The following is a 13,380-nucleotide window of genomic DNA, read 5'->3' as shown; positions in this document are numbered from 1 at the left end:
GGGAGTAATTCCTGAGTGCAGAGCCAGGAGGAACCCCTGTGCACCGCCAGGTGTGACCCAAAACGCAGGGGAAAAAGTTAGAGTTTTCCCAAATGATTTCTGCATATTTTTGAAAGACTTATGGGCTAGAGAGATGGTACAGCGGGTAGGGCGTCTGACCCTGGTTCAATCCATGGCACCATGTATGGTCGCCTGAGCACCACCAGGAGGGATCCCTGAGCACTGAGCCAGAAGTGAGTCTGCCCACCGCTGGGTGTGGGGCCCCCCAAAAAACAAACAGATACAGGTGTCCAGTATTTTAAACTTTATTATATGAACCATATAAGAATTACAATTTAGGGCAGAAAGGATACCCAAATATCTCCAGATGAGAACTTCACCACTATATATTAAAAGTGAACCCTGTGAGCAAAACTTGAGACATAATTGGTAACATCCATCAGCTTTACAGGACGAGATTACGTTGGGAGGGCACATCTCCTTGTGGGAAAATAACTCGTACAGATAATATTGCAAGCTAAAAGCATGAGAGCAAATTCCATTCTCCCAATAATTTATTTATAAGTGGTAGTGTGGAGAGAAATGAGATAAATTTTTTAAAAAATGAAATTATTGAATCTACAGACGAACCAAACTTTAGAACCCACACAGGGATGTCCACCAACTCCTGCAGGACTGTACTCTGGATAAACTGAGGAACCAGAGGAAAAATAACCCTAAAAACATCAAATAAAAGACAAAAAGGTAGGGCAGGGAGAGGTGGCGGGAGGATGACCCCCAGTCCTTGCCCACAATCTTCCTAGACCTGGGGCTGAGCTGTCAATGCGAGATCGAGCTGGCTCAAGCTTCCGGTGTTGCGGAAGTGCTCCGGGAAGGGAGGACCAGCATCTTCCAGAGGGATCCACCAGATTCAGGCCTTAGGAGTCCCACAGGTAGAACCCAAGACCAGAGCACACTCAAAACTCTCAGGAGTGCCAGGGCTTGAGCACTGTGGTAGAGCACTAGCCTTGCTGTGTGAGGTCAGGGCGGGATCCCCAAACCGCATCCCCGCCCATCCCGCCCGTCCCAGTACCCCCAGTGAGCCCCGAGCCGCAAGCCAGAGCAGCTCGCAAGCACTGCCAAGTGGAACCCCACCCCCAAAATTAAATAATTGAAGTAAAAAAAAATCTATACACCTAAATAACAATATGAGAATTGACTCCATCAGAGAATTCGAACATTTGCATCTTCTAATACAGAATAAAAATGACGACATCGTGCTTCCACGGAAATACCCAAATGGGAGGGCACATATGGAGCATTGTGAGGCCCCGGATTTGCCCCTGGCACTCCTTTCTCCTTCCCTAAATTTTATTCCCTAAATTTTATTTAGAAAAGAGGAAACTACAACCAACCAAAGGGGTAGGTCTAACACAGCGAGTGGAAGAGAAAGTCAGGCCAGGACGGGAAACCTGGCGATTGTGTTCACACAGCGTCTTCCCTATGCTCTGACACGCGTGCTCCTCGGAAGCCGGGCTGCGACCCTCTGCCACGCCCGTGACCCCTTTTTGCTGGAGCAGTTTAGCTCCAGTGCTCACGACGCATTGGATTCTGAGTTTGCTTCTGGTAGTCGTGGAACATTTCCCTCCACCGGGATTTGAGAGGCCATTGAGTCAAGGACCCCATTCCAGAACCCAAGCCCCAATTTCGGGACCCGGGCTCTGAAGCATGAAGGGGGAGCGTGGGAGGCAGAGTAAGCAAGGGGACAGGGCCAAGAACTTGCCAGTCTGCTGGAGCTACTGTTGCTTGGTGACTCAGGGACAGGTCATGTCAACAAAAGGGGCCAGGGTGATAGTATAGCAGGTAGGGCCTTGCACGCAGCCGACCCAGGTTTGATCCCCGGTATCCCATATGGTCCCCTGAGCACCGCCAGGAGTAATTCCTGAGTGCAGAGCCAGGAGTAAGCCCTGAGCATCACCAGGTGTGACTGCCCCAAAAAAGCAAAAAAAGAAAACAAAAAGCAAAAACATGTGAGCACTACTCTGGGGGCCGCCCAGAGAAGCCGACCTTCAACCTGGACACAGGAGAAGGCAGGGCCAGCCCGGAACCTGGACTGGAAGAAACAGCCCCTGAAAAGAACAGAGAGTGGAGATGGTGCTCTGGTGAAAAAGGAGATTCCACCTAACTGAGTGCCTGCGAACATTCTAGAAACACTTAAGAGGAAAAATAATAAAAACAGGAAAGATGAAACATTAAGACAAGCTGGAGTAATTCCTGCTGCTGCTGCAGTGATAATGTGACTTACTCAAGTCTTTCCCGACTCAATGAAGTTTTAGACTTACTGAGGTGGGGGGGGGGTGGGGGGACTCGAGAATGTCCAAGCAATCAAGTGCTCAGCCACACCCAGGGCCCTCTCAGGCAGCGTTGGAAAGGAATGAAACAGTCCTTCTACCTAGGATAGTACAAAACAGAGACAGTGGAGGCAATCTCTGCAGAAACCTCGCAACTAAGTTCTGTGAAGCAGTGGGGAGAAGAGCTGGAAAGGCCACTCCCTAAATACCCCGCGAGCCCACCCACCCCTGGGCAAGTGCTCTTTTTAAACTGGCCCGAACCACTTGTTTTCTTGCCATCGTTTCCTGTTTGCTGCACTGGGCCACACCTTAGCAAGAAGGTCGGGACAGCGGTCATTCCCAGCAATGCCCAGCGCTCCTTGAGATGCCAGGGATCAAACGCAAGGCTTCTGCATTCAAAATATGCATTCCAGCTCTTCGTACTCACTCCCCGGCACAACCCCTTTTTTGGTGTGGTACAGGGGCTCAAACGCCTGGCCTCACACACACAAGTTTACTGACCTACAGCCACAACCTCTCTGTCATGTTTTTACAATTCCTGCTGTTCGATAATTTCTGGCTGAAATCATTACAAGAACCACTGGAATTTTTTAAAACAAGTTATCTTTTTTAAAAAGCAATATATTTCTCTGCGCATATGCTGCCTGAGCCCATGTGCTGCTTGTGCCCACGTGGCCGAGCACATGCGGTGCCTGAGCACATGTGTCGCCCGCATCTCCCCCCTTGAGATGTGTACTCTCATACTTTCGTGTCCAGTGCTAGGATGTGTGTAGAGCTTCCTCCACCCTTGGAGAAGCCCGCGTTCTCTATTGAGCGCGTTATTCTTACTAGTCTCTCTCCCACTTATCCCTTCCTCCTTCCCTCAGAAACCTCTAAATAAAATGTTTACTTCAAAAAAAAAGCAATATATTTATTTTGTGCTTCTATCAGAATACTATATGTTGAAAATTCTACTGTTCTTAGTCAAGATTATGAAATATTTCCATAGTGAATAGTTTCTGATATTCCTGCTCCAAGTTATTACCCCTCAACTCTGTACTAAAAATTTTTGGTGGATAGGAAATTTCCAAATGCCTTAGAATCTGAACTAACAGTGCTTACCTAAAAGTGCTTACTCTAAAGCTACATTTCACCTGTATTTCTGCACCTTAGACTGAGCAAGTCTTTAGATGATCTGGAACAAGTTTCTAAACTCGACAACAAGGGTCCCCCAGAAATACAAGTCATATGGGATACTTCAGTTGCATCCTTCTGTCTTGCAAATTATAAAATGTCCAGAATCTCATATCCAATTTTTAATGTGTCAGGTAAAAGAAAAAGGCAGTGATAACAATGGGAGAAAGAGAAGATTCATCAATTTAGTAACTTGCACAGCTGTGATTCTGACCGTCTAAATCTCATCTCTCAAATACAGGGAAAATGCAAAATATCGAATCCAGATGAACTTCCATTATCAAGCATGATTAAAAATCTATTGCCTTCTACTTCTGGTGCCCGTCCTTCCCTTAACGCCTTACGACAAGTTCCTTCTCGATGAAGAACTGACTCATCTGAGACCACAGATATTGCCATCACTTCTTAAGAGACTTTTTTCTGAACATCGGGTTTGTTTTTCTGTACAAAGTGGGAATCTGATCCTGCTCTCCTCCACTCTGCCAGGAGTTCTTTCTGCACCTCTTCCGGTAGTTCATGAAAAACTTCAGGATCAATACCAGAAGGAAAAGTGATTTTCTCTTTAGCCGGCTCTTGTCCTCCGTGAGGAGGGGCTGTGGCGGGCAGCCGCTCTGGGCCGACTGCAGTGAAGTCTGGGGGCGGGAAACTCTGCAAATCCCGTGTAGAGCGATAAGCAGAGACAGCAGGGTTTGTGGCCGGAAGAGGAGATCCTGGGGATGCTTCAGAGCCTGGAGTCGCTCTCTCCCCTTTGGGTCTACTGTCTAAGTAGGATGAACAATTTTTGGGGTTAGGTAAGTTTGAGGAATTGCTGCTATTTAAGCCCGATGTTCCCGGTTCACCGGGAGACACAGAGGACATCTGCTGGGTACTGGACAAATGATCCCTACAGTTTGAAGGACTTTCTCGCACCTTCTTGGTAGAAAAGAAAGATAAAATTCCCCTGGAGGCAGGCAGCGAACACCTCGGACTTGCTTTCGAGTGAACTTTTTCTCGAGAGTGTCCAGCAAGGATTTCTTCTTGAATATCCACTGGGAGCTGCCTGAAGACCTCCTGATCAACACCCTCAGGGAGGGAGCTGCGTGGCCCCTCACGGCTGTCTTTGCCTTGAGAAAAGGCTGTAGACTCAAGTTCAGACGCTCCAGTCCTTGCACTTTCAATGCTTCCAGGCGGCAGACATCCCCAATCTGGTCCTTTGTCCTTGGACAACTCTTCCATGTGGGTATCATTCATTTTCTGGAAAACAAGTATGACAGAGTAACTCATGGATCTGAGAATGTTCTGCTCGGGAGCTCGGCCTGGGGGCTACTGCTGACTCAGGGCTCAGGGGCTGCGCTGGACGGGCGGGGGGACCCTGTGATGCCAGGGGTCTAACCCAGGGCTCTGGCACGCAAAGGACTGCTCCAGCCGGTTACGCTACCTCCCTGGCCTCTAGCCGTTTTTCTTTTAAATAATCACCCTGAAGTGTGACGGAACTTATGGTCTATTCTAACATCAGCATATTTCTTTTTTTTTTTTAATTTATTTATTTTTAATTAGTGAATCACCATGAGGGTACAGTTACAGATTTATACATTTTTGTGCTCATGTTACCCCCATACAAAGTTTGAGAAACCATCCCTTCACCAGTGCCCATTCTCCACCACCGGTACACCCAACATCCCTCCTACCCTCCCCATTCCCGTCTCCCCCCACCCCACCCTGCCACTGTGGCAGGGCATTTCCTTTTGTTCTCTCTCTCCCATTCGGTGTTGTGGTTTGCAATAGAGGTGTTGAGTGGCCACTGTGTTCAGTCTCTAGACCACATTCAGCCCGCATCACCCTTCCCCCGCATGGCCTCTGACCTCATTGTACTTGGTGATCCCTTCTCACATCAGCATATTTCTATTCTACTCAGTAACTTCCATTATTCTGGCCAGTGCCAAACAACTAGAGATAATAAAATCACCAAAATTAGCCGCAGGGTTGTGAATCTTCAGTCACTAACTCAGGAAGAGGTTCCTTCCTGGACGGAGGGTAAGTATAAGTTCAGAGACCTGGAAAGGATCTGGACAATCCTGTCATCAAGCCTCTAATTTTGTGACTAAATGAACAGTGGCCTAGAAAAAGTGGTTCAATAAGTATATCTTTGAGCACACAAACACAGACACACATAGACACACACGAAGGGCATCCATAGCTAGTGTTCTAAATCATGATACTAGTGAAGTGTAAAATTTAACAGAAAGAAAAAAGTACTTCTAGGATAAAGGTGCATTTAATAAATGAAGGCTTGTCAAATGGCCATATAAGGGCCATATATAAGCCTTACATATTTTATCATTTGAAAATCTGACTACTGTCACACAATCTTCTTTTGGAGGGAGAAGGATGCATGGCCACACCCAGTGGAGCTCAGGAGCTATTCCGGGACGGCGTGCCGACTCTGGCGGGCACACTCAATGCCAAGGGAAAAACCCAGTCAGCCGCACATAAGGGAGGGTGCCTTTCTCTCGCGCTAGCTCGCCAGCCCCTGAACAGCCACACTCTCACTTCCCACAATCGTAAAATTGAGTATTTAGATTCTACTAACCCCGCTCTCAGAGATCAATGTAATTTCAAATCAAAAAAGCAAACATTTTAGTATTTTTAAATACAAAGATTATGTATATGTATAAATTAACTGAAAATATTTCATTTTCAATATCTGAAGATTATTATCATGTAATCATCATAGTTCTACATACCGCTATAAAATGCTTTAGCACTTTCAAAAGAGGGACTCTCCGTAATGGTGTTCTCACTTATCTATGAATGCTTATGCTTTCATCTTATTTAATTTTTAATTTTTGGGTCACACCGGGTGATGCTTAGGGGTTACTCCTGGCCCTGCCCACAGGAATTACTCCTGGTGGTGCTTGGAGGATCATATGGGCTGCCGGAGATCAAACCTGGGGTGGCTGTGTTCAAGGCAAATGCCCTCCCCACTCCAGCCCCTTATGTTTCCATCTTAACATTGCAATACAAGGGGCTGGAGAGATAGCACAATGGGTAGGGTGTTTGTCTTGCATGCAGCTGACCTGAGTTCAATCCCGGGTGTTGGTGTACAACATCTCACAATCTCAGGCCTAGCCAGGCTTGGATATAAAAATTGTTTTTCTGTTACTATTACTTTAACTGACTATGCTTCCAGTTATGTAACTGACATTGATACTGTTTCTGTTGACTAAGTTAATTTGCATATTCTGCCTATGTGGCTGAATATCATTGGTTAGAACATTAAGCTAGTTAATAAAAGGGGCTGAACTGGCTGCTCTGGGGCACAGCACAACACCAGAGACAGTTTGTGATCCTCCATAAAGTATTTATTTTGTGTGCATATCTTAATGCCTCAGACTGTCTAACCAAACCTTACTGCAACACCCTCGCATCCCACATGGTCTCTCAAACACCGCCACTAGTAATTCCTGAGTGCATAGCCATGAGTAACCCCTGAGCATCGGCGGGTGTGACCCAAAAAGCACACACACAAAAAACAAAAATAAAAATACTGCAATACAATATGCCCGAGGTTAGTAACTTTAGTATTGGAGGAAATATATAAAGGCAAATCAGCAAACAATATCACAAAAAGGAATTCTTAAATTACATAAAACAAACTTAAAACATGTAGTCTAATCATACAAATCTGACAGTGTACTTACAGAACTGCGCTTGCCAGAACAAGAGGCTGAAGGCGATGATGATGTTAGATAGTAATCAATAGTCCCTTTGTTAGCGGTGTTGACTGCTTGAAGGTTGCAGAAGCACACGCTTAGCAGGGTGAGATGGAAGGGCATCTTCACATTCACCATGTCCCGAAACAGCTTCATGAGTATATCAACCACTGGGGTCATCACTTCATCATTCCCTAAATATTTAAGGAAACATCAAAAACATGCTATCATGTTAAGAGCTCAATAATTTATATTGCTTCCATTCACTTCCCTTGGTCACTTTGTCATCCCACTATTCATCGATTTGCTCAAGCAGGCACCAGTAATGTCTCCATTGTGAGACTTGTTGTTACTGTTTTTGGCATATGGAATACACCACGGGTAGCTTGCCAGGCTCTGCCGTGCAGGCAAGATACTCTCGGGAGCTTGTCGGGCTCTCTGAGAGGGACAGAGGAATTGAACCCGGGTCGGCCGCATACAAGGCAAACGCCCTACCCACTGTGCTATCGCTCCAGTCCGTTGCTTCCATTAAGAAAATGAAATCCTAGATCAGTCTCATTGGGAGATTCTAATGTTATCATGATCGCTGTCATTATTATTGTAGTTTGGGAGCCATACCCTGTGTTGCTCGGGAGAGACTCGCATCTCTGTGCTCAGGGTTCATTCACGGCAGTATTCAGGCCGCCATGTCGTACCAGACATTAACCCAGGCCTCCCACAAGCATTCAGCCCATTGAACTTTATCTCCAGCCCTGAAAATCTTGACATTATTTACTTAAATGAGCCACCTCAAACATGAACACAAAATAAGAATTGACATGCGTGACTTACAATTCCAGCAAACTGACACTTTAAGAAAACTGTATAAACTGTAACAAAACAAAACAAAAATTGTCAGAAACAACCATCTTGAGAATCTGGAAATGAACAATGGCCAATCAAGTGAGAAGCACTGATCTACGAACAGCCCTTCAGGAGAGTGTGAGGGGGACTGGAGCGACCGTATGCACGCAGGGCGCTGGCCTTGTACACAGCCAAGCCAGCTTCCACCCCCAGGAGCCCCCTAAGGTCCCCAGAGCACTGCCAGGAGTGAACCCTGAGCGCAGAGCCAGGAATAAGCCCTGGCCCAAACTGTGCTGCTTCCCACAGGGACAAAGAAAGGACAGTGAGCTAGGGACGGGGGAGCTCTAGTAAACATGTGCCGCAGTGCCAGGCCGACCACCCCGGCCCCATCAGGCCTGGCCCCGGTGGCCCTAAGCAGTGAACCATCAGGTCTGTATCACCAGACTCAGTACCACCAAGATGATCCCACCCAAGCACTGCTGGGATAACCTGTATGGTAGGTTTTAAGTGAGCAAGAGGGACTGGAGAGAGGACAGCAGAGAGGATCACGCCTTGCACACGGCTAGCCTGAGTTCAGTCCCAATACCCCCCGTGGTCTCCTGAGTCCTACTGGGAGTGATTCCTGAGCACAGAACAAGGAGTATGCCCTGAGCACAGATGGGTGTGGCCCTAAGAACCCCCCCCCCAATAAAAACCATACGGTAAAATGATCTAATAATAAAAACACATGAAATAAGCAAATCAAAGAAATGAAATGCTTACGTTTATAGCCAGTTTTTGACTAAGGTATATGATAATTCAATTTTTTTCAAATGGTCTTCTCTACAAATTTTGTTGGAACAATTAAATGCCTATATGCAAAATAATGTAATAAGATGGTTCTCCTAGGCCCACATAAAAATTAACCCCTAATGGATGTAACTGTAAAGTTTCAGTACACACAGACTAGGCGATAGATGCAGGGCGAGTACAAACGCTGCGGTGAGGCAGGGGTCCCTGAGCACCACCAGGGGTGGCACCAAAACCAAACCAAACAGGATTCCGAAAAGAAAACAGAAGAAAATACCCCCCACCTAGGTGTAGGCAAACACTCCTGCCAGTTGGTAAGAGCCTAGGTTGTTGGGGCCACTCTGAATAAAGTGTGGTGGTTTCCTGGGGTACAACTCTCCCGCTCATTACAATCCACCCAGGGCAAAGAAAGGAAAGCTTCTGTTTACTAGCGTGCCCGTGTTCACAGCAACATTTTGTTTTCTAACAGGCCAAAAATGGAAATAATCTAGTCGTAAAGTTAGCTCGTGCCCTATCAGAGTTCTGTTTCCACTGGACGTGGGAGACATTTTTAATGACAGATTATTTTCAGTATCCATTTGAAAAGCACCCACCATCAAAGCCCGCGGAGGAAATATCTCTAGGAGAATAAAGGTATTTAATAGCTCCCTCGCGGTGAAAGCCCTCCGTCTTCGGATCACGTTTCAAATTCCAAGTCTGCCTTTTGAAGAGCTCACCCTGCCAATTAAATTATTAGGGAGCGGGTCAGTACCTGCCCCGAACTTCTGCACCACGTGGGCTGGCAGGGCGCGCTGCCGGCTCTCCCGGCTCCAGTGCTTCTCCGGGGAGTGCCGGCGCAGCGCCAGGCGCACCGTGTGCGGCTTCCTTCCGTCTCGGCGCACTCTGCAGGACAGCGGGAACAAGAAAGGAGGAGAGCATTACAAGAGGAGTCTTTGAGGAGACCTAACGCCTCGCTGATCCGAAGGTGCCAGCAAGGCAGAAAATAACAGCCCCTGGAGAGCCCAGATAAGTTTTACAAAGTCTACACACGTGAAAGCACTCCATGTACCATGTACTAAGTCGAAATTTCAACAAACAATCCAAAATATTTAAAATATTAAAATTACAACAAAACTAAAGAAATCCAAAGATCTTTCTTCAATAGAAGCAAATATCACTGTCACTGACACTGTCATCCTGTTGTTCATCTATTTGCTTGAGCAGGCACCAGTAATGTCTCCATTGTGAGACTTGTTACTGTTTTTGGCACATCAAATATGCCAGGGTAGCTTGCCAGGCTCTGCCATGCGGGAGGGATACTCTCAGTAGCTTGCCGGGATCTCCGAGAGGGGCAGAGGAATCAAACCCGGGTCGGCCACATGCAAGGCGAACACCCTACCTGCTGTGCTATCATTCCAATTGCAGAAGACAGTTTTACAAACTATTTTGCAAATAAAACTATGACTTTGCTAAAGAATACTAACCAAAGAGATCAACAGTCTAATCAGTAAATCACCATTACATGGTAGATTAGAGGAGTGAAAAATTACTTGTACAGTGTTTAAGATAAGCATGTGTCTACAGATTGTAAAAAAGCTGTCATCCTAATAGTTTTGGTATTGAAAACAAGAGGTTATTTTTTGTTGCTGTTATTGGATTTTGGGGGGTTGTCTTTGGTTTTAGTTTGGGGGCCACACCTGGCAGCGCTTTGGGCTTTTGCCTCACTCTGCTCTCAGGAATTACTCCTGGCAGGCTTGGAGATCATGTGGGATGCCAGGGATCAAACCTGGGTCAACCACATGTAAGGCAAGCACCCTACCCATTGTACTATGGCTTTGGTCCGAAAACAATAAAATTCACTTGCAATATGTAGAAAATCTCTTTACTAAAGGGTATGTTATTAAAGAAAATTTTTCAATTTTACATGAATGCATTTTAAGTATTTACATGCTATATATATTATATGCATGGCTCTCTGGATGCAGACATTATTAAAATACCAAATACAAACATTGTATATAATTAAACATGCCTAAGTTTAGATGATGAAATTTTTAGGTTTCTGTAGAGAATGAAGTTTTCTTATTGCTTTATCACAAAACTTTTTGTTGCTTCCCTAAGACTACTATGTCATTTAAATGGTTCCTATAAACACACTAACAGCCTAAGTATCTCCCATTAAACTTGGTCAATGAAGTCATTATGCAAATAAAATAACATGTTTCCAGTAAGTAACTAAGACTTACTAGAAAGACAAGGTTGTATTATGGTGTTTTAAACTAGTTTTAAGCTAGTAGCATAGGATGAATTAGAAATTCAAGATCTTAGAGGGCCAAAATACATACTTTGCATGCAAGTACCAACTGGTCAGCTGTGCACAGCCAGGAGTGACCCATACGTCTTAACACCACAGGTGTTCTCCAAAGGCAAAACCAAACAATTATATAATTTGATGTCTTGCTTACTATGTTATCTACAGTCTAGAAGAAAAACACAATAATTTGGACAGTCACTGAGAAGGAATTTATCTCAGAAATTAGGGGCCTTTTAAAAGAGGGACTAGGGGACTGAAGAGACAGTAGAGCAGGTAGGGCGCTTGCACGCAGCCGACCTGGGTCTGAGCCCCCATGCCGCATAAGGTCCCCCAAGTCACCCCAAGAGTGATTCCTAACAGCAGAGCCAGGAGGATGACCTGAACACAGATGACTGTAGCCCCGAAACTAAAGCAAAAAGAGGAGGAGGGAATGACTGGCAGGTAAATATGGGAAACTGGTTAATGTCATTTCACAGGTTTAAGGAACATTGTCCCTTTTCTTACTGAGCTTTCAAATATGTGTAAGTATAATTATAAGACTTACACTCCTATATGTTACAGATGAGTGTGCGTGTGTGGTCATACTTGTAAGCCTTTGTGTATGTGTGCATTCATCTGTATGCATTTTACTTAAAGATTAATACTCCAGGCTGCTGGGACCATGTGGTCCTGAATAGTCTAGGAAGAAAAGTAGCAAATGAGCTTCCTGGCTTCATGTCACATGCAAGGGTGCTCTGAGGACGAGCCCTGTTTATAGAACAGAAGAGTTAGCTGCAGAAAAGAGATAAAACCGAAAACGAACCCTTCTGTGAAAAATAGTGTTGACTCATCAATTCCCATTAGATATTATGACATGCTCTAAGTTCTTATATTGTCTGTTTCTTTAAACTTTTGTTCATTGTATTTATAAGAAAGTGCTAAGATACTGATTGCAATTCTTTAAAACTAGATAGTGTATAAATCTGATGTGGAAATCAATTTTAGTTGATGTGTGATATGTCTGATTACTGTTAATCAGACACATTTTCTTTTTTACGCTTTTAGATTTTTAATGTTTCATAAACCATGGCGCTGGTGGTAAAGCTCAGCTGTGAAAAGAAAACTTGTAGTATTTTTTAACTTGAATATCAATTTCAAGTGCATCTGAAATGGTTTCTCCAGGAGAGGCTCCTTCAAAAGAGAAACTCCTGCAGAGAAAGTAGTCTTCTTTGGAGAAAACAAATATGTTGTGTTATGTTGGTGTACTACGGCAGTGTAACTGTTTCGTAGGGCGTCAATGGAAAACACAAATGAGATTTTTAAGTAGGCTCTTCTCCAGTTCGAGAGCGAAGGACTCAGTGTGCACCCTTTTCGTATGTAAAATAAAATGTCTTACCTTTCCTGACTAAAAGAAAAGCAAAGACTTACACTTCTTGTGTTCTGCCTACGTGCAGAACTGCTCCCAAAGGCTAGGCGTTCCACAGTGGTCTTATAATTAACTGAAGCAAACGAGATGACCCAGTTTCACTGGCTTACTCACAAGCCAGCCTGAGTCATCTCACCGAATCTGTATCGCCTGATCAGCACAGCCACGTGGCGCACAGCTCTGCTCAATGCAGGGGACCCGCATGACATGTGAGGCAACACGTAGCTCACTGCGTCTGTTCTCTGAAAACCATTTCCTCTAGCCACAGCCACTGCCGTGTCATCACAGGAGTACACCTACTCTCAGCCTTCGGGTCTTCACACCCCAGTCGGAGACGCCCAGGAAGGACAGACAGGGTGTGACTCTTCAGTGGAGACTGAGAAACGGGTATAATAACCGTGTCATGATACTGAATGCTCCGCTCCACTCCAGACAGGCCCGGCTGGCTTCCTTCTCGCAGGCCTCAGGCAGGCAGGCTGCACAACTCTCCAATCACAAATCTCCCTGCGTGCACACAGCCTCGATTACTGTCTTTCATCTGATCCCACTTTTATCAGTCAGAGGTGAGACAGGTAGACGGTCTACTTTTTTCTCATTGACATTCTTAATAGTTTCCTAACCATCACAAATACACGAATCATTATGCAGCTTTAGAAATTGCAACAATATTGTTCCTCTTTGCTTTATCCTTAACAAAAAGCAAGTAGTAATTAGACTGAGGACAGAAGCTTGCTTGCTACTGCCACAGGGAAAGGTCAAAACTCACTCCTCCTTGTTATAAAAACCAGTAAAGAGCGGGGAGCGCTTACCTCACACACACCTAGCTAACCTGGGCTCAGTCCCCTGCACTCCAGA

General features: G+C 45.3%; 1 protein-coding gene across 1 annotated transcript in view; it reads right to left on the bottom strand.

Moving 5' to 3' along the window:
* Positions 1-289: 289 nt before the first annotated feature.
* The window catches only part of POLI (DNA polymerase iota), a 34,246-nt gene continuing 21,155 nt past the window's right edge, over positions 290-13,380 (bottom strand). The window contains exons 8-10 of the mRNA XM_055128813.1: positions 9,579-9,709; positions 7,184-7,389; positions 290-4,736 (exon numbers count right to left, since the gene is read on the bottom strand). Of these exons, the coding sequence (XP_054984788.1) occupies positions 3,909-4,736; positions 7,184-7,389; positions 9,579-9,709 (1,165 nt within the window). The 3' untranslated portion in view covers positions 290-3,908. The remainder of the gene's footprint in view (positions 4,737-7,183; positions 7,390-9,578; positions 9,710-13,380) is intronic.

This window comes from Sorex araneus, chromosome 2, assembly GCF_027595985.1.
Source record: "Sorex araneus isolate mSorAra2 chromosome 2, mSorAra2.pri, whole genome shotgun sequence".
NCBI lineage: Eukaryota > Metazoa > Chordata > Mammalia > Eulipotyphla > Soricidae > Sorex > Sorex araneus.
The sequence above is the reverse complement of the archived record's forward strand: the minus strand, read 5'-3'. Positions and strand labels throughout refer to the sequence as shown.